The sequence below is a fragment of the Sebastes fasciatus genome, chromosome 17 (genome assembly GCF_043250625.1).
Source record: "Sebastes fasciatus isolate fSebFas1 chromosome 17, fSebFas1.pri, whole genome shotgun sequence".
Lineage (NCBI taxonomy): Eukaryota > Metazoa > Chordata > Actinopteri > Perciformes > Sebastidae > Sebastes > Sebastes fasciatus.
This window is the reverse complement of record NC_133811.1, coordinates 14961867-14989343: the sequence shown is the minus strand read 5'-3', so window position 1 is coordinate 14989343 and position 27477 is coordinate 14961867. Positions and strand designations below refer to the sequence as shown.

At 40.8% G+C, this 27477-nt stretch overlaps 1 protein-coding gene across 1 annotated transcript; it reads left to right on the top strand.

The window, feature by feature from the left end:
• Positions 1–1594: 1594 nt before the first annotated feature.
• LOC141754758 (putative acyl-CoA dehydrogenase 6) lies at positions 1595–27458 on the top strand. Its single transcript, XM_074614023.1, has 9 exons — positions 1595–1833; positions 10472–10592; positions 17780–17909; positions 20056–20162; positions 20650–20817; positions 21119–21292; positions 22749–22910; positions 25002–25152; positions 26787–27458. Exons 1-9 carry the CDS (start codon positions 1633–1635, stop codon positions 26875–26877), a joined length of 1305 nt encoding a protein of 434 aa, XP_074470124.1. The 5' UTR covers positions 1595–1632; the 3' UTR covers positions 26878–27458.
• Positions 27459–27477: the final 19 nt, after the last annotated feature.

The window sequence follows — 27477 nt, the reverse complement described above, 5'->3', positions numbered from 1 at the left end:
AAAACCAGCCGGTATTTCACAATAAAATAGCAAAGATGAGAGAAAAGAACACAATGTACAATTTTTTTTGTAGAGGAAGGTAATGTTTTTTTTCATTCTCTCCTATTTTGCAACTTCTTGTGCAACTTATGACCCATTTAAATGTCCTGACCCCTATGTTGGGAACCACCTCATTAGTAGATGTCATACAGTAAGTGGTGAAAGTCCTTTTTTCTATTTGTTTAATGGTATTTCCCCAAAATGACAGAAGTCAAACACTACTAACATTTACATTTCCCACTGGGGTTAATGTTTTATCCTGGCAGAAACCCAAAGTGCAAGTCAAGCTCAAGTTCAAGGTCAAGTTGTGTCCTCCCAAACACTAAAAACACTTCTTCTTGTTTACAAATCACTAAAGGGGGTAGGTCCAAATTACCTCTCAGATATGCTTCAGCAGTACACACCTACTAGACCTGTAAGGTCACTGGGAAAAAATCTATTAGTAGTGCCCAGAACAAAACATGGTGAGGCTGCTTTTAGCTGCTACGCTGCTCAACTGTGGAACAAACTTCCAGATGAGATCAAAGATGCACCAACAGTGGCCACTTTCAAATCTAAACTCAAGACCAAACTGTTCTCAGACGCTTTTTTTTAATTGATCAAATGCTGCACTTTACTGTCTTTTGATTGTTTTTATAATCCTTTTAATTTGTTCTTCTTCTTTTTTTTCTTTTAAAGGGACTGTTTGTAACTTCTTACACGTATAAATCTACCGGGTCGGTTTCCCATGTGCGCTCGCATATGCATGCTCGCGTGTGGCTACGCTGTTAAGACTCAGACTCCAACACAAATTACACGGAAGCACCAAAACCTCTTGGTTGTATCTAGTGAAGCCCGTCTGTTAAAGGACGCAAGGGAGACCGTAGCTTTGGTCTCCAGGGCCGGAGTCTCTGATGTACTCTGCTCCTCTGCTCCTCTGCTCTGCTGCCTGTCTGCATCCTGCTCGCTCCACCTCACGTGCATGCGCACACACTCCACACTGCAGAAGAGTTAGTTTAGCTCTGAGAATATCTAATGAATGTACAGTGGACGTTTGTGCAGAAATAAATGCTGCAGCTCCTCCAGACCAACAAAGGTTTTCCATGTCTTGTGAAGTGAAGGGGCTCCGCAGCGAGAAACATTATCGTCTCCGGAAAAGCCAACACCAGGATCAGCATTGATTCATGGAGAGACCTTCGTCTGGTCAGCTAACATTACTGCCAAGCAGGTGAAATATAGAGTGATATTGTGGTTTTAGCTGACGTATGTCGCCTCACTGTGTTGAGCGATGCTCATTCATGTCTATTTAGAGCGAGCACAAGCGCGAGCCCGACGCTGACTTTCGTTGACTTAACGGCCACAGGTGTCACTGTTAACAAGCATTTCTGATTCTTACAAACAGTGCCTTTAATTTATACTTTTATATTCTTTTATTCATTTTTCTCTTATGCACTTTGTGCTCTTTTATCTTGCTTTTATATCTGTAAAGCACTTTGAATTGCCCTTGTGTATAAAATGTGCTGTATAAATAAACTTACCTTACCTTGCCAAAGTGGGTTACAGTTACAGGCACACACTGCGCATGCGCACAGAGAGAGCTGATTGTCAACAAACATGGCGCTGGTCGGAGGAGCTCTCCGCTTCAACCTGCTATCAAACAGCCGCAATATCTACAAGTTCACCTCATGTGTCGGTGTCCGGTCGGCGTCTGACAATGTGTCAGCTAAACCCGTAACGTCCAGTGCCTCAGAGACACCGGGAAGCCATTTAATCTACACAGAAGAGCACTTTGCATTGAAGGAGTCCCTCAGAAAGGTAACCTATGCTGACATCCCACATCTGGCGTTACCATGAGAACAAGGCTGTGACGCGTTGTGTAGCAGGTACAACAGCTGGATGTTTTAATGTCCATGTGTGTTGCAGCAGTGTTATTCTGCTTAATGTGAGTGTAAGAAGCAGCTGAAGGGCAGTACAATGAAAAAGTGGGTGAAAGGTCACTATGTGCTAACTTGTTAGTTATGTAACTCCTCTCAACTGGACTGTGTTCATGTTTGTAGAAGCTAGAAACAAACCAACAAAAGTAGTAGAAATTGTATTGAGATTACACAGAAAGCTGTGTTAATGTATATATCTACATCAGGGAATGAAATTAAAACGTGCCACCTGCCAAATAACAGGGTAAATGTTGGCTGTGGCAGGTACAAACTTCAGGTCACCTGTCACCTTGGCAGATAAGTTTTCCTTATATTACAATATTATTTTTCAAAAGCAATTCCTGAATTAAAAATAGTCAGTGATTAAGTTTACATGATCCATATTTCTACTAGAGTATTGCAATATTATGTTTTGTGATACTGTATCGATTCTCCAAAAACGTGTATTAATTTCTAATTAAACGTTTACAAGCAAACATGAACTCAGTCAATACTTCATTTTATTTGCAAAGAGAAATGCAAATGCAGATCCGACTATTCTGATTGCATAAAAAAGTCAGATTTTATGCATATGGCGGTGTGTTTTTTTATGCTATGACCGTTTTTCGAAAATTAGATTTAAAGAAATGAATATATCGCTTTGCTTACAGTACCGCAATGTATCGCAGTATATTGAATTGTAAACCCTGTATCATGATACGTATCGTATCGCCAGATCATTGCTAATACACAGCCCTAGTGTTTACGATTCTAAAGCGTTCTACATAGATTTCAGGAGTGGCAGACAAAGAAATTGTGTGGCTAGTAGAAATGTTCGGTGACCTGCCACGGTGGCATGTGAGGAAAAAACTCAATTTCAGACCTTGATCTACATCCTTAAATAACTCTCCTTCAGTCTACATGTTTTGTTTCGGCTGCCCAAAGTTATTTATTATGGGAAGTTGGTGAATAAGGATAACAAGAGGCAGAGCGCCAGGTACACTGAGTCTACACTGGTTGATATTACCAAACACAGCAGCCTCTGGCTTGTGTGTTTTTATGACCTTTACTACACTCCCACATCACAGTTGATTAATGTCAGCTCTTGTCTGCTCTTGCACAGATATTATCTATGGATACATTTGTCAATTCAGATTTCTATCCTCCGGTATTACACGCCAGGAGGTCTGGATGCACACAGTGTGTGAATATGATATGAATATTCAGAAGCAGGCTTGAATTGTGTTTGAAATTCTACACACTATTGACTCAATCCTGACATAATGTGAACATAATGAAAGAAATGGAGTGAGGTGTCCCTTGACATATCATTGCTGCAACACATATTGCAGCTATTTTTAGATAATGAAATTGCTGTTAGCTCGGGTTGCATGTGTCTCAGAGACTGATGTTAGCTAGAGCAAGGGTTCGCTAAGTTATTGGGGCCAGGGACCCGTTACAGGGGAGGACATTTTCCAAGGACCCCTATTAATCGTAACACCGATTAAGCATATGCTACCATTTGTACTCTTGGATGCCATTGAAACTATTTGTATTCTATAAAGGTTGCCAGACTGCAATTTAGATTCAACAATTAACCTGTGGGAGGAAAACCCACACTAACACAGAGAGAACGTGCAAACTCCAACAGAAGGGCTCCAAGCCGGGTGTGAACTTGGGACCCTCTTGCTGTGAGGCGACAGTGCTAACCACTGCACCACCGTGCTGCCCACTCTTTAAGGATACAGCACAATTTTATAATTTATAGCAAATTATTTCGCGGATCCCCTGACAGAGTGCCACAGACCTGCACTCTTACATTTACAGTCAGCTTCATATTAAAACTATTTTTCCTTTGTAAGACAGGTCAGTGCACATTACTCATGTGTGGAAAAGTTTCTGATAACAGAAGGTCTGCTAATTAGTGACTAAATGTAAGAACAAGATAAACATTGATAGTGGCTAGACAACTGAGGGGGCCGTGGTATTCAGAGGAAATCAAACCAGTGGGGCTAACCAATGTAGTTTAGCCAAAGCAGATATAATGTTTGTTTTTCAAACAAATATTTGGCACTGAATCATATGTTACATCTCCCTTATCTAGAAGCCATGGATCTTGCATATTTGAGATCGAGTGTTCTTCCTCTGGCCTTTGAGTTTGGCAGAGTAAAACATTTTCATTAGGAAAACAGATTGTGGATGGGGAAAGTACAGGAGTACACACTGTGATGATATAAGTCAATTTCTCCAGGAAATTGCTTGATAAAATCCTGAAGAAGATCAATTATATGCACATCACATAGGTGCAAAGCTATCAGAACAGCGTCAGTAAAGAAAAAGGTAACGCCTGCACACTACTCCATGCCACAGTATTTTTATTGACTGATCCTGCTTCAGGATACATTCTGGTTTAGAGACAATCAAAAATGGGAATGGCTGTTTAATTTGAATGTGTTCAAATAACTTTGCTATTTTGTCTCAAAAGCCCGGAAAAGAAGGCAAGATGGACTATTTATTTAGTATTTACTCAGATTTTTCCAGAATTACTGTATATAGTACATGTTTTGTAAGTGATTTGTGAATTGGGTTAGGCAGTCAACTATAGAGTGATGCAGGGATGACTTATTTTTGTAGCCAACCAGGAAGTTAGCATCGCCCTGGGTTCCCTCGACAAAGAGCCAATGGGATTTTTCCATTGGGTTTTGGATTATTACAGAAAATAAGCTCTGTGGCAAACAAACGTTTATGATACTTATGCGTTTTGTTCAGCAAGATAAACTCCACATATGAATACCACTTTTATGATTTTTGAAGCGTGAATGCAATCGGCAGAAGTGAAAAGCAAACATTAGGCTATAAACTAACTACACCACGGTCGCAAGAACGCGACTATAAACCACGAGGCTGTAAAGCCATCGATTCGGCGTCATGACGTTTAGTTGTCTCATTTAGCCACTTGTTAGCAAAGAAGGCGGCTTCTATAAGACACATAAAGTCTTCAAAATTGTGAGTGGGATATTAACTGACATATTTTATGTCATAGATCAAAACATTAACATCTCTTCAGGCATCTAACTAAAAACCCATTCAAAAAACCCATTGACTTCCAGACAAGGGAACCAGAGGTGCTAAAATGCTAACTCATTTCCGGGTTTCGGGCCCCTCTGTAGCACTCTGTTAGCTGTTTGCTTGAGCAATGCAAGTTTTACTCATCTTTCAGAATTTTGTTTTCTTTTTCCCAGCTTCTTCCACTTAAACTCAGTCCGCCTCGCATTTTTCTGCTACAGCTAATGACTTCTGACGTCTAGAGCTTTTATTTTTGAAACGCTAAATATCAGCAGCTGCAAGTTACTGTATGGCTGTAAAAAATCAAAGCAAGCATTAGTAACCAGCATGACTCATTTAGGATACATATTACTAGACAGACATTGGAAACAGAGCCTGCAAAAAATAAAAACAAATGGCTAATTTAAGACAGGGAGCAAAGATGTTGCGGGAAGTTTGTTGTGTGAGTAAACCTACAAAAGGATGCAGGGGGGCTGAAAATAAACTAGCACTGGGAATAATGGGAAGGATGAAAATGTGAAAAGGAAATACAGAACAATATGTTGGCAGTGCAGGAAAGGGAACTTGAGGCAGCAAGGTTTATTAAAGGATCCCACCGTAGGATAATGTGTGTTTATAAATGGTATACAAATGGGGTTATAGGAAATCCTTTAGTGACTGTCCAAGGTCAGACGTTCATAGTGCCAATGTTTCCACAACCAATCCACTGTTGGTGGGTGGGAAGGGCGTAGGGTCACTTTTGTCAATATAGCTGTGTGTGTGTGTGTGTGTGTGTGTGTGTCTGTGTGTGTGTAGTGTGGTGCTCATTTAGAGATGACACAAACGACTTCCCATACTAAGAAATTAGTCAGGCTTCCAGTCTCCCACATGTACAAACCACCAAACCATCCAAGGCTGCTGTGTGTGTGTATGGAAGGTCAACTACCGGCATTAATGAGGACAAGGAGCCAGAATAGATTTCCTCAACACTTCTAGGAAGAGGCTCCTAATGTGCAGCCTCCCATGGTTTCAGACTGGGATTTCCCACCTCCTACTCTAAAAAAACATTGCTGTAGCCAGAACAGCACTGCTGGCCAGTGGCTGTAATTCTTTACTTTCTTTTATGTTATGTGCTACCAGTAACAAATTACCTTTTTATATGTCCATCCTGCAAAATTGGCAGGTGTTCATTAAAACAACTAAATAAAGGCTTTTAATTAGGGCTGTTAAAAATTAAAATTTCTTTAACGCATTAACGCAACTTGCAATTTTTAGGTTGTAGCGTACTCAGTTTTAAAGATAGTGGTATCATATGAAACTAGAAAAACTTAAGGAATCCATTAGTACCAACCATGTCATACTCTGCAAAAACTGGCATTTTCAAAGGGGTCCCTTGACCTCTGACCTTAATATGGATGAAAATGGGTTCTATGGTATACCCACGAGTCTCCCCTTTACAGACATGCCCACTTTATGATAATCACATGCAGTTTGGGGAAAGTCATAGTCAAGTCAGCGCACTGACACACTGACAGCTGTTGTTGCATTTTAAAGGGACTTTTTGTAAGAATCAGAAATTGCTCGTTAACAACGACACCTGTGGCCGTTAAGTCAACGAAAGTCAGCGTCCTGTTGCTCACGCTCGCGCTTGTGCTCGCTCTACATAGACATGAACGAGCATTGCTCAAAACAGTGAGGTGAAACACGTCAACTAAAACCACAATATCACTCTATATTTCACCTGCTTGGCAGTAATGTTGGCTGTCCAGACGAAGGTCTTGCAAGAAATCAGTGCTTCCGTGTCGTTTGTGTTGGAGTCTTGTTTGAACAGCGTAGCCACACGTGAGAGCGCATGGGACACCGACCCGCAATGATTTATACGTGTAAGAAGTTACAAACAGTCCCTTTAAAGGGATGGTACAGTATAGCAAAGTCTCTGATGGCTTGACAAATTTCTAGCGTCTCATAGTAGGCGATACGTCATCATATTTCCCCAAAAATTGACAAAATGTCTTGATAATATCAGATCTTGAGTAACCTTGTGAGTCCCAGTATATTGACTGTAGTATACTGAATATGTATTCTGTATATATATAAAAGTAAACCCAGGTTAACACAACCGTGTGGGTTGGGCAGAGTGCCAGCCAGGGTAAAACACTCCAGACTGGATATTTTGTAAGACCTGAACCCTGTCCTAATACTTGACCATTGTGTGATGTGAAATTGTTCTGGTGTGCAACACAATCACTCCACAATAGAGATGCAGAATCACTCCCTGATGACCTTTTATGCTTCCCTTTTCAGCAGCTAGTCATCCCTCCCTTTCCCTCCTCAGGATTTGAACTTTGGACATGTATGAGTTTATTGAAGGTTAAGGGGGGACCTGCCTTTTTTTTACTGCTTGGTCTTGTGTTTGACGTTGTGTTAAGTTAGCGTGATTTTCTTAGATTAAGGCCCAGACATGTGCTCCATATAGCTGTTGAAAGTAGTGTCTGCTTTCTGTTTTGAGCGGTAAAAACATGATGTCCGTGTTTTCCGTCTGCCTCGTATTCAGATGTTTCACAGCCAGTGCGTTTTTCTTGGCTGGATGAGTTGTCGGTTGGTTTGGGATTGTGTGTTTTGGAAGGACAAAATGAGTGTGCATCACTTTTTTGCAATCCTGGAAAAAAACCTTTCAGTTCTTCTTCAGTACTTTATCCAGACCAAGTCTTGCTCATTGCTGGTTGTACTTTCACTCTCAAGCAGAGATTTAACAAAAGCTACATGAAAAAATAATCAAATAGCATTCATTTTTTCACAATCCACATTATTGCACATGGCTCATTTAACTCCTGTCATTGGCCGAGGCTTGAATTTAATGTTTCCTATTTCATGAGATGCCTCTTTTGTTTAATCATTAACTTTTCATTGGCTTTACCCACCATTTAGAGCATATTGTACTGAGCAGACAAACACATGGAGCAGAATGTCATGGTCCGTTGAAACCATAGCCCATTGAATATGTTTATGCATTAAAAATTGAAAAGCGTTCAGCAAGAAACAGACAAGGAAAGTCACAGCTCATACATTTTTATTTTATATATTTATTTGGTTTAAATGGCAGGTACAGCACTTAATACCAACAAATTGTGGTTGACATCCTGTTCACTAAAGCTTCCTGTTGACAAAGCGCGCTGTGTGGGATAGAATTGTTAAAAGAATTGGCAACAAAATACCACACTAAAGATCTGCAGCCTATTCTCTGTGAGTTTCCCGCAAAAATAGCACCGTATGAGTGCCTCAATAGAATCATAAATGCTTCTCCAGCTGTGGACAACTTCCAGGTGTTCGAAATGAGTCACGGCATCGAGGTTCACTCATTCCAAAAGTCTACTCCAAAGCCAAGTTGCAACCCCCTCGTCACTCCCTGCAGACATGTTGGCCGTGACTCACAAAACCAGGCACTAGTGATAAACACTGATGAAGCACAATGCTGCTTGAATACGGTGTCGAGAGACAAAACAAAAGCCGCTCTCACTGTTGAAGAATATTATGTAAAATTCTGTGACACGATTACTTGAATCCATTTTTTCCTCCCTTTATGAATTCATTATTTATATTTAGATCTGGTATAAATGAGCACACAGGTCGTACAATTGGAGATATGTGATATAATAAGTTATTAAAATCAGATACTGTATCAGTCAGTTAAGGACATCCACCTCCATATAGTGGAAATTATTCATTAACCACAACTGCACACTGTTTTAGAGCGGCAACGATTAATTAGGGATGCGCTGATACCGGATCGGATATCGGGCCGATACTGACTCAAATAGCTGGATCACATATCGGTGACAATTAAGCCGATCTATTAAATTCAATTCTATGTTTCTACACTATATACTGTATATAATATACTGGAATTTGGATTCTTGTTCAAGTTTTGACCATTTTGTTTTTGCTGCGTTAAAAAGGTTTACACCTGAATTGTAATTCCTGATTTTTAGATTTTTTTTGTCAAGTTGCTGGTGTATTCATAATTTTAATAATAAATATCAATTCACTAAATTGATGTTATGTTATCTATATATTTATTTGTTACATTTTGTTTTACAATGTTAGGAAAGCAATGTCTTTCCTAATGCCTTACACATAATAGAACGATCCCAGTCACTTCCACACAGTGAGGCATACAGCATACATTCATTAAACACTGGTATCAGATCGGTACTCGGTATCGGCCGATACCCAAAGCCCAGGAATCGCTATCGGTATCGGGCCTGAAAAAGTCAGATCGGTGCATCCCTACGATTAATCAATTAATCGATTAGTTGTCAACTATTAAATTAATCGCCAACTATTTTAATAATCTATTAATCGGTTTGAGTACTTTAAAAAAAAATAAAAAATCTAAATCTCTCTGATTCCAGTTTCTTAAATGTGAATATTTTCTAGTTTCTTTACTCCTCTCTCACAGTAAACTGAATATCTTTGAGTTGTGGACAAAACAAGACATTTGAGGACGTCATCTTGGGCTTTGAGAAACACCGATTGATATTTTTCACCCATTTTCTGACATTTTATAAACCAAACAACTAATTGATTAATCGAGAAAATAATGAACAGATTAATCAACAATGAAATAATGGTTAGTTGCAGTTTCTTTTTGGTTCCAATCTTAAAGCATATAAAAAGCCATCCTTCAGGCTTTGTGGCTGAATAGATGGAGTAGCTGCTACTAACCCAGAAGGAACGTCATTAGTGTGGGTTTCAGTGTCGAGCTTTATATTTGCATGCTGTTCTAAATAGTACTTCAGAGGTTTTTCTACCCTGCCAAGATGAAAATGGTGAAGGGAACTCTGAGTCATTAAAATATTGGCTCTCGAATGGTTGAATGAAAAGTTGTCGAATATCAGAACCAGTTTGTGTTCCCAACATCGCCACTGAATTCTGTTAACGACCTTGTTTTTAGCACCATTTCTCTGCTCCCAGATGACACGGTTTGGGATTGAGGCCATTGTTTTATGAGCCTGCATCTTGTCATATTTTATGTCACTAGCCAGGCCTTGGTTATCAGTAGGGGGCCGATAACATGTATGTGTAGGAAATAGCATGCCATGCATGCTGTCACTGTATTGTCATCATTATAGATTCGCCATGTATTTCATTTTTCCAGCCTTCTCTCTATTCATTGATATTTAATACCTTATCTCGCCGTCTGCTAGAGATAGATTACATAGACTTAAGTAGAGATGTGCACTGCACAGCAGGAAACCCATACAACAGCCAGTGTGTGTGTTCACTCATAATGTATATCTTCTTGGCGTTAGTTATGAGACGGGAGATAGAAAAGAAGAGCTGTCATTTGTTGTTAGGAAAGAAAAAAAGAAAATCTGTGCACAGTAACATGCAAACATATGCACAGTGATGATAAAGATGATTTCATGCACACTATAATTAGGAGTAAACACATTTACATATCCCATCTCTCCCCTGTTGTGTTTGCGCTCTAGATCATCGACCAGGAGATCAACCCCCACGTGGATCAGTGGGAAGCAGAAGGGAAGTTTCCAGCCCACAAAATCTTCAAGATCTTAGGAACTGCCGGCTTTCTGGGAGTCAACAAACCAGTTGGTAAGAGTGTTTAGATTATCTGCTCACTTTGAGAGGATCGTATTCAAAAACATTCATTTTCATAAGCACACGTTTGGGTGATGCAGAAGCTCGGTGAGTTCACCCCTCCTGTTGTTGTGGAGTTTGGCATGACATTATGGAGTAAGAGCTGGTGTATGTTTGGCCGCCTGTATCTTTGTGCATGCTGGGATACGTTCCAGCCCCTGCGCTTGGTATTTCCTCAAGTTATCTCAACATGGCAGCCTGATCACAAACATTCTCATTTTACAGCTCAACAGTACACTGCCAGATGTTTCTGAAAACATTTTGAGGTGAGAAATAGGCATTACAGTAACAGAATATTGGTTCATATTTGATCAGCGCTGCCTAGTTTGACCTTTTGATCGGAGTTTGCGAGTGATTGACAGCCGGCTCTAATAGACGGCAGGCTCCAGCTCGGCTCTGATTGGTTGTTTTCCTCCGGTCTGTGAAATCCTTAAGATGCCATTAGGAGCACTGGAGGACACCGGAGGACACCGGAGGACACCGGAGGACATCGAGGCACATGATTTTTTCAGATTACCTGTCTCTATACTGTCAGGATACAGTGACCGTTTTAAAAAAATAACTTTTTTCAATCATATTTGCTCCATTTCTACCCACTGAAGCTTTAAATGGACAAGTCAGGAGCATAAATCTGTTTGGCTTGTGTTTGCAGAATATGTATCCATGACATAAAATAGCTCTGGAAGTGTTTTGATGGCAGACTTTAGTCCATTTGTATTCTTGGGCATTTTAGTTGGTAATCCATACAAATATGACGACTGATTAATCACCTGTCTACATGATGTATGTTTTTGGGACGTGCTGTTTCTGTTGCCATTGCAAAAACTCCCATAATAAATCTGTAACATATCTGTGAATTGAAAACGCCTTTCTTTTAAGGATACAATTATTTAATACAGTCCACATGAATAACAAGTCACTCATAATCATAATTTAACTTGCGGTTGGAATTTGCCTAGAGGGACATGTGGCTCAAAATGTGTCCCGCCTGACCATCTCCGCTTCAAGGAGCATTTGGCATTTCTTTGTCACAGCTGGATTCCCTTTCCATTCATTTTTTTCTCTGTTTGACAGCCATGCATTACAGTCGGTCTGGTGTAGAAATGTTTTCCCGCTTTGATGATGGGTGCCGGTGTCACAGCAACATCCCACAACGGCTGTCTGCTCCAGTATATCCCATTTCCAGATGTGTACCCAGCTGTGTCACTGCTGGGTTGAAGGAGGGGAGCGGAATGAGTACTGTACAGCATGGGACTGCGGAATAGTTGTGGTTGTGATGTGTAATACTGTCTAACTTCGTATATGAAGAGATTTGTGGGAAGTGTTTCACAACATCAGAGATCTTTAGTTTCAAGGTTATACTGTTTTCTGTTATTCCCACGGTAATAGATTCATTTCTTTCAATTAATTCGCCACTTCTCATCTTTATGTTCGTCTTGCCGTGATAATATCGCCGTGGTAAAAACAGCTGTCCGTGCTGTTCTGGCATTTGATGCTGAAAAGAACAAATCTGTGAACAATAATGTTGAACACGGAGCTCTGTGAAGAGGATTGCACCACGGCTCTGTAGGCCAAAGCAGGGAGAGGGCGAGGGAATTAAAATTTGCTGAGTGCACGAGTCTTAAGTATTAGTAGGCAGGATTAGAGAGGAGGAGGAGGAGCGTCTCAGCGGAAGACACACTTTATTATCAGGTGGAAGATTACCTGGGTTAAGTATATAGAAACAACTGTCAGGGTTGACATGTTTCAATATGCAATTTAACTTGACCTCGCTTTACTTGCAGTACAGGAGTCTCTGATTCTAGTCTTTAACCCTCTGAGACCCACATTAGACCCGTTTTTGTCTTTTTTAGGGGGGTACAGTGGGTCTTTAGGGGGAGATAGCAGGTTAACAATAGATGTCACATAGAAGTGGTGTACATCATCTGAAAGCTGAGAACCTGAAGATTAATTTGAGATGCACTGTGTCAAGTTGTTCTAGTCATAAATCAGAAATAAACAGGAATTGATTGATTAAAATAAATTGTGAAAGTGTATAAGGGCTTAGAACAACATGATGGAGGTATATGATGGCCTACCCCATGCTCACTTATGTCATAAGTGATTTTTGGGTTGATACCATTTGTTACAAAGATTTGGTGCTAAATTTAACTATTTTTTACCATTCGAGAATTGATAAAAATTATCAATAATCCCTCCAAAATACCACATGAAGACACAGAGACCTTGAGGAACACCATAGAAAAAGCCATGCTGTGATTTGGTATCAAAAACTTTTCATACTTGGAGATTTCGAATACGTCTATTCTGGAAACTGCTCAGAAACCCCCTTATTGTCAATCTACCTAGAAAAGCCATCCATCCTCTGAATGCTCTAGGTCTCTAGTTTGTGGCTGTAAAGTTTCATGAGGCTGTGATAATCCTAGAGGTCACCACAGGTCATTTTATACAGTGAGGTCAAGTTTCAAAAAAATTGTCTCGCTACAATGAAATGGCTACTGTTGAGACTAACATCATCAGGCATGAATACAGTTGGGCTCATTGAATCCACAAGAGTCTCAGCTTTACAGTGATACCCAATTTATGTAATTCCAAGACTGTATAGGGACCACAGTATGCAGAAATATTCAAACACATCATTATTAGAATAGGCGAAAATAACACTGCATTAAAAGAATCAGCATTGTTTTTGCCCCAAACTGCATGTGATTATCATAAAGAGCATGTCTGTAAAGGGGAGACTCGTGGGTACCCATAGAACCCATTTTCATTCACATATCTTGAGGTCAGAGGTCAAGGGACCCCTTTGAGAATGGCAGTTTTTACTTGCCAAAATTTAGCCTAACTTTGGAGCGTTATTTATCCTGCTTTTAACCCTCCTGGAAGTTGCCATGGTATTATATGTCTTCAGTGAAGTGTACAACTAGACATGGCTTTGCTGCAGTGCTGACTAATGGAGCAGACCCTCAAAGAATTGTGCGCTGGCTTAATTGATTTAGAGGCTCGGATTACAGGAATGGGAGAGGGGATTTAGGAGTCTATTCAATGGAGAAATGATTCATCAGGTGGAATGAGAAAGCCAAAAACAATACAACACAGTCTCATACACAAACGTCATAGACATGAGATTTAACATCTGTAGATGAGATTTCATAATTTACTCAATATAAATAACCATATTTCAAGAATAAACCAGAATCAAGTGATATTGTCTTGATTTGCGTCATCTGCCTTATACTGTTTAGTTTCAAGGGAAAGTGCAATTTTATGTTTTGGTTTTAGTTTCTAAGTAAACATTTAAAAGTACCATGTTGTACAAGTCATTATGTAAAACAAATACACACAAAAACACACACACCAAACCGACATCAGAGAACTAGCGGCGACAAAGGCCACCTGTTGCGTCACCTCACATCGCCTGTGTTTTGGCCAAAAAGTTGTACTCGAACACACCGCAAAGGCTACAGCCAACGGCCGAACTACCACGTACGTTCTGCGCCTGCGTGAGATGGAATAACTCTACATACTGGCAGGTAGTGGAAGCCCGTATTCGTTATTCAATAAGGGAAACTGGAAGACCGAGGACTGCGGATATACAAGCCGTTGTAATGATACGTACATGAAATAAAGCAGCGTTTGCCGACCACTTTCACACCACTCTAAAAGAGCCTTCTGTTTGTGCCCTCTTGACTTTACTCATTTCTTTACTTTCCTCACTTCCGTTTCTCTTCTCGTGCACTGATTCGTTTAAGCTGAACAGCCAATCAGAATGATTTCTCTCACCGACTAGAGCCGACGGTGCGGGACACACCGCAAAAACTAGAATCTTTGAATCTTGCAGAGGATCTGTTGCATCTCATGCCACATCTCTGCCTGATTTCCTGTCAGTGCTATCTAGTAAAGGCATAAAATGTCCCCAAAAAGAAAGAAATAAAACAAATCTGAGCGTCAGCCCAACAAGAATTCCTGTTTCTAGGCTTTTAATGACTCCTCCGTGGGCATCGTCGACTTAAAATCCCGGAAAACAGAGTACTAGGAGTAATGGATTTATGCCAGGCAACAATGATGGTCCTGTTGACATCTTTTGGTGCCATACAGCATGTCCCTTTATTTAACCCACTGACAAAAACACCCACCACTTATTTTCCACTCTTTTCCCATGTACATGGAAAGGCACTACTACCTTCAAAACACGAGAACAGGAAGTTTTTCCTGCCACGTTGAGGGAAGAGACAGGATGACCCTTGGCTCGCTGCCTGTTTTCCTCTGCTCTGAAAGGGAGGTATCCGCTGTTCACGCCGTGGCAATGGCCTCTTGTCTCCTGCCTGACAGATCGAACCTGGCAGCCTCCGCAGTTTTCCCTTTAACTGAATATTTTTGCTGCTAATGTTTAGATGAATAACCTTTTGGAGAGACTTGTGTGTCCAGGCTGTTTCCGCTCTCACCGTTTCTACTTAAGCAATACTATGATACATCCATTACATGGCTTTCTATTCTAAAATATTACTAACACAGTGACTTTTCAGATTTTTTAATACATCATAATATAATGATGATGCATACATCCAGGGGTTGAGTAATAGTGCAACTACGCCTGTGTCTATTGTAGTAACTGTTACACAGTTGTCATGGATCTGACTCGTTGGCCCTCTGGTTTCATCATCAGGTCCGAATAGAAAACTTTGTCACCCGCTTCAACATTGCCGGTTGTCTGCTTGTGTTTTATCCTTCAATCTGTGCTTCATACGGAGCTCCACGCGATGAGAACCTACGCTGAGGAACATCTGCTGTTCAGAAGAAACACATGTGTATAGGATTGACATCTGTGACAGAGTTTTGTTTGTTTTTCTTCTGCTTGCTTGTTCAACCAGACGGCCCGCTGTTCTGCTTAAAGTGGGATAAACCTCGGTGCTTCCCTTCGTCCACATTATCCGCCGCAGGGTTTCCACTGCTCAGAGACTTATTGCTGCACAGCTGCACCTGCTTCCTCTGATTTTTGGCTCCCCCACTCCCTTGTTTGCTTGCCCTATATATCTCCCTCTCTCCCTCTCTCCCTCTCTCCCTCTCTCTCTGTCCCCATTTCTTTTTTCTCCCCGTCTCTCTCTCTGACGCTCTGCCAGACTGTGCTTTCCATTATTCGATAACTAGTCTGACAGGTGATATTTGCTGGAGTTGCAGGCCTCCGTGTGGTAAATTCGCTGATAATTATTCATTGTCAGTCAGTGCTAGTATCGATCATGCAGCGGCTGACATACTGTATTTAGTTGTGGGAAAACATTTCACAAATGCTAAGTCTTGTTAGTTTTGGCTGAGCGGACGTTACCATCAAATGAATAACCGTCAGGTTACATTTGCTAGACCAGTACAGGATGACAATGTCCATTTTTTTTGTACTGCAGAAAGACCATTCATTGTCATATTGTTTTATCTTGAAAGGATCTGAATGGGTTTATGTTTGAAGGAATACTTCACCCACAAAATGACTATTTGCATATTAATTACTCACCCAGTGTTACCTTGAATTCTTGAAGAAAACTTTGAACGAAGAATCCCCAAAACGGAGAAGTCTTGATGAATATAAGTAAATGTGGGGCCGCGGTTCAAAACATCCGTTTAGAAACTCTCACACAACTCGTGCAGTATAATCCAAGTGTCATTTATCCAGTCGTATGCTCACTACTTCCCAAACACATGTATCTTCGCTAAAACCTTACTATTTGAAACACTTTGGACTCATCCAAAGTTGCACGGGCGAGAAGCGCTCTGACTGTTGTGGAAGTGTTTTAAATGGTAAGGTTTTAGCGAAGATGCAGGTGAATCAGAATCATTTATTGATCCTCGGGGGGAAATTGGATGTTACAGTTGCTCTTATATAAAAGCATAAAGAAAAATAAGAAATATAGAAAAAAGTATGTAACATGTAAATGATGTATATATTGCCACAATATATGTAGAGAGAAATATAAATAAATAAGAAATATAAGAAATATGTACAAATATGTGCATCAAACACATACAATATATAACCAGTTTAAATAATTAAATAAAAAATAAAAAATGCTGAGATGTGTTTGGGAAGTAGTGAGCATACGACTGGATAAAGGAGACTTGGATTATACTGCACAATGTTTTGATATAGTTTTGCTGTCTTTAAACGCTGCCCTCGTTTACTTCAATTCATCAAGACTTTTCTCCGTTTTTTGATTTTTCATTCACCGTGGAGGCATGTGAGAAAAACAACATTTTCTTCATGTATTCAAGGTAACACAGGGTGATTAATTGATAAACAAATGGTCATTTTGAGGGTGAAGTATTCCTTTAACACAATCAAATTTAAGAGTAATGTTGTATAAAAGCGAGCACATTAGCCAGCTAATTCCATGAGTAGTGGACAGAAAATCGGCCTTTAGCATAAAGTATATTGAATAAAAACCAGCCTATTCATTTTATAATAGATGCTGCTGCTGCTGATGATGATGAAAGGCAAAAGAAAGGAAAGGAGAAGAGATGGCTCTTTATGTGGATAACTGACAGAAAGTGGTGTTTAAACATGGTTTATAATGCACTGTTCGACTCCATTAAGGACCTAAGGTCTTTACAAATGCCTCCACTGCCACAATGAAGTTAAATAGACATCTGTTTTTGACTTTTTCAGTAAACGGGTTGTTTAAGAGATCTAAATCAAGTTTGCTACACTAAGTAGAGCAGATGAGATGACACTGAGATGACATTGACCCATATCTGCACTATGCTGCTGATCTAACAGCAGTGCTTTTTACACATAATTACAGATGATAACAGCCTGTAATTAATTTGAGTGCATGCTCTGGTTCCAACGGATCAGTTCAGAGTATTATCCCCGTATATACCAGTGTGTGTGTGTGTGTGTGTACAGAAACAGGTTAGACAGGGAGAGAGGGAAAATGGGTGCAAGGTTAGTTTAAGGTGACTAATGTAGTTCATCCAAAGTGGCATTGGTAAGCCTTTCTTTCTTCCTCTCTCAGCTGATAAGTGATGGTTTATTATCAAGTGTATATAAATAAGGAAAAAAATAATGTAAGCAGAAGAACCCACACAGTGTTCTGTGAACTGTCAGCAGCATTTGAAGGAGTGTGTGTGTGTGTGTGTTTTGTCCCGTGCAGAGTATGGAGGCTTGGGGCTGGACTTCAGCTACAGCATCGCCATTGCAGATGAACTAGGAAACATCAACTGTGGAGGCATCCCCATGGCAATCGGTGTACAGACCGACATGGCTACTCCCGCACTGGCCAGGTACAATCCCCAGAACGTTATGGTACATGATCGAGCATGAGCTGTATTTGATTCTTTGATAAATCCTCTGATAGTTGTCTTTTGTGAAACGTTTTTCAGAGCTTTGTATTACATACCCTGAATCTAGTGTTTTCCCTATTCCGTTGGGTTGGAGACGTGCATATTTTGCTTGCCGCACTAATCTCCCTCCACCTCTGCCTTTTTTTTATCAAAAGGACCACAACTATTCAGGGACTGGGGCAACAATGTCTGCTTTGTGTTGTGTTTTTTTTCTTCCATTTTTACACCCCCGCTAGAGCCACTTGTGTCAGAGCTGGAGTACATTTTCAAACATTCATCCTACATGGCTGTGTTTTGTATTGTTACCCCTGGCAACAACTGTCGCCCTGATTAGCCTGCAGATAATTATATTGTGTTTGAGGTATGAGTTGTTAAAACCAAACCCACAATGGAAGAAGCAGCTTCAATTCAGACATTTTCGTCATAATTAGGTCCAGCTTTGCAGAGATGTTTGTCTCCTTTTTTTCACCCACCTTTTCTTAGCTTTATTTTAGTGAGCTGCACTCATTAACAAGTAGTGAGTTGCGCTGATTGCACTTCATGTGATGCAGTTGGATTCCATTTTATAGTGCTATAAATGCTATAACCAAATCCATATCCGTACTGTTTATACCGGTGATCCTGACCACTGCTAAATAAATGAACACTACAAAGATTCCTCAAATGTGGCTAACTCCTCTGGAGGCAGAGGATTTTACTATGAATTGATTAATTGTTAACAGGATCTGCAGCACCATCTGCTCCGCTGCGATGCTCCTCTGCCAGCTCAGTGGCTGCAGAGTGTTATAAACAACTGAACCTGAAGTTCACTGCTGCACAAACTAAGCATCGTCTCAGGTACTTCTCACTGCATTATGTGTAAAAAAATATTCTTCTTTAATGTTGGCCAACATATGCAGATGTAGATATAACTGTCTAGCCAACAATGTTACCCCTGTGATTACATATTGGTTCCCAAACTGCAGGCGCGACGCCTAAGGGGGGCCCAGAGTTATAAAAGTGGAGGCGCGGCGAGGCTTAATATAAATTATGCATATTTTTTTATCTACAAAAGGGAGGCCCTGCAGAAAAAGTTTGCTAACCACTGGCCTAATCTGTTATGGTCCAGGCTAGAGCTGCAACGATTTGCCAACTATTTCGATAATCGATTAATCGGTTTGAGTAATATTTTAAGAAAAAAAAGTCTAAACTCTCTGATTCCAGCTTCTTAAATGTGAATATCTTCTGGTTTCTTTAATCCTCTATGACAGTAAACTGAATATCTTTGAGTTGTGGACAAAACAAGACATTCAAGGACGTCATCTTGGGCCTTGGGAAACACTGATCGACATTTTTCACCGTCTTCTGACATTTTATAGCCCAAACAACTCGAATAATCAAGAAAATAATCCACAAATTAATCCACAACACAAATAATTGTTAGTTGCAGCCTTAGTCCAGGCCCTCTTTAACTGTATCTCAGTGGTTGTATTATAGTTTGGCTAGAACATACAGCCTGTTGTACAGCCCTTTATCAAAGTTACACTCCGTAATTAGTAATTGTTTGTTTCACCCTTGTAGGGCCTTGGCCTGTTGTGTGATATCATCCTGCTATGAAACAGCTGCTGGTGACACAAGACCGAATTCAGTAGAATAGACAGTTGGAGTCTCAGGAGCTTAATTAAGGGATCTACTCTAGCTTGCAACGAGGTCTAAGTGCTAAGAGAGCAGCAAAAAAACAGTGATACCATGGGAGCTTCAGGATAAGACTCTCTCTCCTCTGTCCCACTGGAACTGTAATTGCCTCAAACATGGCAGTGTGGTTGTAAAGCACACAATCTAGTGCTCTGTCTGGCTACAGTTGTACAGCACATTTAAAGAGTTTCACGCAACTTTTATGAGACAGTTGCCTGACAATCATGTTCGTATTAAATATAGAAAGTACTGTCTTTTAGATCTTTGTTTACAGGAAATCCACAAGCGATGCTCTTGGATTGTGTCAACTGCTAATTAATAGTTACTAATATGCTTTCAATTCTTTGTATATATGTGTGTGTGTGTGTGTGTGTGTGTGTGTGTGTGTGTGTGTGTGTGTGTGTGTCTGCAGGTTTGGTTCAGCTGAGCTAAAGAGAGAGTTCCTCCTTCCCTCCATCATGGGGAACAAAGTGGCCTGTCTGGGAGTTAGTGAAGTCGGTGCCGGCTCTGATGTCTCAAGTGCGTCTCTCCTTCATCATCTCCTGGTCATTTATTACGATATACTGTAATTTCCTTTTTGGCTCCTGGAGGACCATTTTGAATGAACTTGTGCTGCAGAGATGATTGAGGAGCCAGAAATACAGTCGTTTTACAATCAATTTGGCACTCATATTCTCTCAGGAGAAGAGGGTTTCATGCTCAATGCGACATACTGCATACGGGCCTAAGTTCAAATTCATCAGATTTCACCACTTTTTGCCTTCTCTTTTTCTGGATTAGTATGTTTTATGTTTGACGTTTATATTAATACACCAGTTTTAGACTCAGCGGAATATCTTTGGTGAAGCTTTCTGCTCTGAAGTCTCTTCATTTGAGGGCCAAAATTGCATTTCTTGGATTATTCATCCGTCGCAACTTTCCATTTAACCTCCTGTCCTCGCACTCATCTTTCCCAATTTTCTCTCTCTCTGCATCCATTTACACACTCCACCACACATCAATTCAGGCATCATAACCAAGGCGGTGAGGAAAGGGGATGAATATGTGATCAACGGGGGAAAGATGTGGACCACCAGCGGTACCCAGGCTGACTGGATATGTCTCCTCGCCAACACAAGTGACGGGCCCCCACACAGGAACAAATCCCTCATCTGTGTGCCCATGAATCTGCCAGGTACTGTAGGAGTCTGTTAGTTATTTGTGGGATGATTTTCCTGTAAAATCAGAAGGCTTTTTCACATTCATCACCTGGGATTCAAGTACATCTAAAAACAGATCTCAAATTTAAGATTCTGTGTTTTTCAGTTCTACTAAAGCAGGTGATTTACTGCAATATTCCCACATGATTTGCCTGAGCCTAAAACGTCCTCTCTACCGAATGTGTGTATCTGTTCTATCAGTAGGATTTGTTATTATTAGAGTGCTTTCGCCGAGACGCACGATGACGTCTATTTCTGTTTCCCTTCCGGCTGTAGGAGTACACATCGCCCGCACGATTGATAAACTCGGTATGTGGTCGTCAGACACGGCTCAAGTGTTCTTCGATGACGTTCGCGTGCCCTGCAAGAACCTCATCGGCCAGGAAGGCATGGGCTTCACCTATCAGATGCTTCAGTTCCAGGAAGAACGGCTCTGGGCAGTGGCCAATAGTGAGTGAGCCTCTCTTACCGTTCTTCATCTCCCCCTCTCCCCCAGCCATATCCAGTAATCAGACGTCATCTTTCCTTGTCACTTTTCTTTTTCACTTCATCCTTCACTCTCACTTCAGTTTTTCATCACATCTCATCTGGTTGTTACAGATCTTAACTGTAAATTCCACAGCTTATTAAATTATGGTATCATTTCCGTTTCAGTTTCCAAGAATCAGGGAGTTCAGGTCTCATAGTTCAAGCCATTAATCTCCTGTAAAGTAGTTGTTTGCTTTTTTGATTTTGAATAATAAGCGTACATCAATATTTTCTTGGGGCGAACTTGTTAGAAACTATTTAGGAGAAGGGAAACATGCTGTTGCTGAATCTGACACCGATGCGTCTGGCCTGGTAAACAGAATAGGTTTGAGAGCAAAACTTTTGACACGCAATCAAAAAATATTTTATTGCAAGTAAAATAAATTTGATTAAGAATGTATTAATGCAAATCCAAAAGTTTTGCTTAAAAATCCAAACGTTATGTTCGCGAATCAAAAAGTTTGCTTGCAAATCCAAAAGTTTTGTTTCCGGACCACAAGTTTTGTTTGCGAATCCAAAAGTTTTGCTTGCGAATCCAAAAGTTTTGTTTGGGAATCCAAAAGTTTTGTTTGCGAATCCAAAAGTTTTGTTTCCGGACCACAAGTTTTGTTTCCGGACCACAAGTTTTGTTTGCGAATCCAAAAGTTGTGCTTGTGAATCCAAAGGTTTTGTTCTGAGTCTCGTGGGCGGGACCTACGCTGAAAGATGTAAGACACGTCTCTATTGGCCGGTCCCAATCAGAATGACAGCTTTGCAACATCCACTATTAGTACACGAGAGAGGGAGTTTTGAAGTCCATGGAGAAGACAGAGCATGAATGGAGAAGACAGAAAATGAAGGCGCTTAATTAAGTAATTACACATAGCTTAGCTCAGTTAGCTAGGGACTCGCTTGTCATGGATATGTTAGGTGCCCAGGCTGCCTATTAGCCGGCATGACGTTGTGTATGTAGCTACTATTAACAGGACTATTTGTGTTCAACGATCTAATGTTAGTTTATGTTATATGTGTGATGTGCTGTGCGTTTACTAACAGTGGATGTTGCCAAGCTGTCACTCCGATCAAGACTCGTCAATAGAGACGTGTCTTACATCTTTCAGCGTAGGTCGCGCCCGCGAGATTCAGCTCAATGGCAAATACAACTTTTGGATTTGCATTAATACATTTTTAATCTCAATTTTATTTTACTTGAATAAAACATTTTTTTTTTTTATTTGAATAAAACATTTGTTTTATTACAGTGTGGAAAGTTGCTCTCATACCTATTCTGTTTGAGTGGATAATAAACTGACAAGCACGCACAGACATGTTTGCAGTGCAGATGGAAGCAGCAGTAGTAAAGTCACATCTCTGCCTCTCTCTATCTCAACACCTCCAGTTGTGACGATGATGGACAACATCATCCAGGCGACCATGCAGTACACACGGCAGAGGAAGATCTTCAAGCAGCCAGTCCTCCACCACCAGGCGGTTCACTTCAGGTTGGCCGAGCTGCAGACGGAGGTCGAGCTGCTCCGCTCCCTCCTCCAACGTTCTACAGGTGGGCTCGCTTTATATACGGACATGACATAACAAAAATGAAAAAATTGATGATATAATAATGACTCTGTTCCCTCTTAATGTCTTCCATGTTTGACTCAGAGCATGGAGGCACACACAATGAGTATAGTTGTATTAGCATCATCACAACACTTGGGTGAATGTGTGTGTTTGTGACTTTTTATCAGGTTTTTTTCCCAAACGTTTATCCCTACTTACCAACCCATTGGTACACTTGGCAAGTATTAATGTAATTTATTAATATAAATAACGTTTCTTTTCAAAATATACATTTATCTGCAACATCCACCTTTTCTAGATTAAGTTTCCTTTTCTGCATAAGGTAAGGAAGATGTAGTTATTTCACTTCCTGACATTGCATATCCCTTAAAACCCAGGCCAGGATTAGTAACATACTGTACATGCTTAGATTAGCATGTGCTGTATTTTAGGAAAACCCTGCCAAATCCTCGCGGCACTTAATACCGTAGATAAGAGTGGGGCCTCGGTAATAGAGGCCACAGTTGACTTTGCTCTGAAAGAATGATGTGAATGCCAAACTAGCCTTGAGTGGGTAATTTGTCCATGTACAATGCAGCAGGTTGGTTTAAAAGATAGAGGACACAGTGTAGGCTGGAGAATAATGTGGTAGCTTACTATTAAAGGGACTGTTTGTAACTTTCAGAAATGCTTGTTAACAGCGACACCTGTGGCCGTTAAGTCAACGAAAGTCAGCGTCGGGCTCGTGCTTGCTCGCTTTACATAGACATGAACGAGCATCGCTCAAAACAGTGAGGCAACACACGTCAGGTAAAACCACAATATCACTCTATATTTCACCTGCTTGGCAGTAATGTTAGCTGACCAGACGAAGGTCTCTCCATGAATCACTGCTGATCCTAGTGTTGGCTTTTCCTGCCTCAGCCTCCGGGGCTGAAGCAGGAAGAGAAACGTTATCGTCTCCGACCGGGTGCCGGTGTCTCCCTCCGGCCAAGGTCAGAGACGATAATGTTTCTCGCTGCGGAGCCCCGTCACTTCACAAGACACGGAAAACCTCTTTTGGTTTGGAAGAGCTGCAGCAGTTATTTCTGCACAAACGTCCACTGTACATTCACTAGATATTCTTAGAGCTAAACAAACTGTTCTGCAGTGTGTAGTGTGCGCGCATGCACGTGTAGAGGTGGAGCTAGACAGCGAGAATGCGCGCGGTGTGTGAGTGAAGGCAAGCAGGCAGGCAGAGGAGCAGAGTACAGCAGAGACTCCGGCCACACGTGAGCGCATGGGAAACAGACCCGGTAGATTTATACGTGTAAAAAGTTACAAACAGTCCCTGTAAGTAGTGATAAGTTAACAGTGAACAACAATATGGTCGGCTGGCTATAGACAGAGCAGTAATTGTTAGTTTTGGCATCAAGTTAGCTTGCTTCTAGATTGCTAGAGCAACAAGATAATCTGTATTTGCTTCACAAAGAACGTAAATATATATTTCTTAAAATGGTAAGTGATGTTACGGAGCAATTTCGGGTCGAGTGTCTTGCTCGAGGACACTTACATGTGGACAGATAAACCATTATTGGCCGACTCGCCCCACCAAACTACTGTTGTTTATGTGTGTACCGGTGTAACAACAAAAAACCCACAGGCTTGGCCACCTGAAAACTGGCGCATGCCCAGCTCCTCCAAAAATACATCCCAAGTGCTTTACACTGGCGTGTTTATGATATTATGAGTATGTGGGTGTGCATCTGGCGGGCGGGTGTTCAAGGTTGTGATTTTCTCGTTGAATTAATTCATCGAGCTGGTTCGATACGCTTGCCCAGAAAACAGAGCAAAGCTTTTGAATCTGTTTGGCACAGGTAGATAAACACGCATACGTGCACAGATGCACAAACAAACTTCTTTACACACTGAATCATGCAGCTCAAACATGTTCCTCTGGAGGGTTCCTACGATAGAGGCATTGACCAGCCAGCGGTGACTCTGAAACTGAACCACATTTATGTATCGTCCTTTTTTCCCTCTCTACATTCCTTATAATTATTTTTATCCACATGGACATTTTTCATTTTTCTATGTTTTTTTTCTCCTGCAGCAATGTACATCAAAGGGAATGATGTCACCAAGCTGGCATCCATGGCCAAATTAAAGGGGGGCCGCCTGGCCAGGGAAGTGGGCGACAGCTGTCTGCAGTACTGGGGAGGAATGGGCTTCACCAGTGACGTGCTGGTCAGCAGATTTTACAGGTGAGGCTGGTCAGAGAAATGTTAACGGATATAGAATGTCTTTTGTTCAGACTTGTTTTCGCCATCATGGTGATTCATAGCCAATAGACCTTTTCAAACTTGACATCATAAACATTAGAAATGGGCCCTTTTTGTATTTCCTGTTGCAATATTCGTTAATGCAGTACCTGCCAGGAAGTAAACCGGCAAGCCCTAGCAACAGAACGACACTGAAAAGGTCTATACTGTAACATGATTTTCAATTATTTTCACCCCTGTGCATTTTTTTCATCTCATCCATAAAAAAAAAATAATATCTGAGCGCAAAACCATGACATGGGAGCACCAGTCACTGACGCAGGTTGCTAGCCAACTATGGTTATATTTGTCTGCCAACTATGCTTTTTGTGAGGGTATAACGTTTCCATGGTAAGAGCAACCTCACCAGCCTGGCAGGAGCTTGATAAAGCTCACGGTCAATATGTTTTGTTTTTTTTACAAGGAAGTTAAACCAGTTTGATTGATGGCTTCTACATAAACATGATAGCATGTGATCAAGTAATTATAATTCTTGAAGACGTGCAATTAGGCTCAGTCTCTTGTTGTGCACTGTTGGGCTACGAGTCTCCTCGTTTGTTCATTCAGTGTATAATCAAGTAACACTGATTCAGATACTCTGAATCCCTTTTTTACACTGTGCTGACATCTACTGACGGGGCAAATAATGCAGCCGGATGCACAATGTTGCTTTTATTTAGAGAGAAAGAAAATCATTGCTGTAGTTATTTGAAGCTGCAGTGGTGTAGAATTGGAGCAAATATGATTTTAAAAAAAAGTTATTTTTATGAAACAGTCATTATATCCTGACAGTAGTGCATGAGACAGGTAATCTGAAAAAAAATCATGTGCCTCTGGTGTCCTCCGGTGCTCCTAATGGCATCTGCAAGATTTCACAGACCGGAGGAAAACAACCAATCAGAGCCGAGCTGGAGCCTTGCCGTCTCTGAGCAGCTGTCGATCACTCGTGAACTTCGATCAAGCGGTCAAACTAGGCAGCGCTGATCAAATATGAATCAATATTCTGTTACTGTAATGACTATTTCTCGCCTCAAATGTTTTCAGAAACATCTTGTAGTGTACTGTTTAGCTGTAAAATGAGAAAGTTTGTGACCCGGCAGCCATGTTGAGATCAGTTGAGGAAATACCAAGCACCGCCCACCAGCCGGAGCAAACTTTCTCATATTATAACTAAACAGTGCACTACAAGATGTTTCTGAAAACATTTGAGGCGAGAAATAGGCATTACAGTAACAGAATATTGATTCATATTGGATCAGCGCTGCCTAGTTTGACCGTTTGATCGAAGTTTGTGAGTGATTGACAGCCGCCTCCGTTGAATGAACAGCCAATAGGAACGCTCTCTCTCTTTGAAATGACCTGTGATTGGCCAAAGTCACCCGTCACAGGCTAGTTTTTCTAAATCCTGAAAACAGAGCCATGAGGAGGTGCAGAAGCCTAGTTATCTCTCAGAACACTTGAATTACAATATGTTGAAAGGTTATTATGGATTTTTTTGCCTAATGATGCAGGTTTAAGTAAATCAAATATTGAAAGAAATTTAGATGATTGTTGTATTAATCTTTTCCGTTCCACAGGGATTCCAGGTTGATGTCGATCGGTGGAGGGGCTGATGAGGTCATGCTGGCAATCATCTGCAAGTACATGGACACACTGCCCAAGAACTGATGTCATCAACACCTGAGCCAGGGGAACTTTTACTCCACTGCTGATAATAAGATAATCATTCAACTTAGCAAATCTGTATCAATTTGAATTTAAGACATTGCTGTATAAGAGCTTAATGCTCAACAATGAAAAAGAAATTACTAACATACACAAGGAAGCTGATTGTTTTACATTTTACCTCTTATTGTTTTAACTAGTGTTCACTGAAATAACCTCACCTCAAACACAAGAATGCAAAAACGTCAACAATTTTGGGCACCCTGGACTTCTAACCCCCAAAAGGCACAACTAAACCACACTGTCAACCATCCTGCCAAATTTGAAGTTCATAAGTTAAATAGTTTCTGAGTTCTTCTCCGGAAACGAAACTGACGGATGGAAACGCGGAGCGCTGTATACAGTAACCCCGACGACATTGTCGTGGGGGTATAATAATGAAGCTCAGTGCGTTCTTGTTTTTCATCATGTTTCAAATGTCAACCGCCTACAGTCAAATTTTATTATGGAATTTGTAATTATGGTTTTAATGGTAATTTTGTAGAATGACTGTTATGTAAATTAAAATAAATATCCTGCAAAGATTCTGATTTTTTTTATGTC

Coding starts and splice junctions, on each gene's coding strand:
- LOC141754758 (XM_074614023.1), top strand. CDS start 1,633: ATGGCGCTGGTCGGAGGAGCTCTCCGCTTCAACCTGCTATCAAACAGC. Junction 10,593..17,779: donor GGGAGTCAACAAACCAGTTG/GTAAGAGTGTTT, acceptor TGTCCCGTGCAG/AGTATGGAGGCTTGGGGCTG. Junction 17,910..20,055: donor GCTACTCCCGCACTGGCCAG/GTACAATCCCCA, acceptor GTGTGTCTGCAG/GTTTGGTTCAGCTGAGCTAA.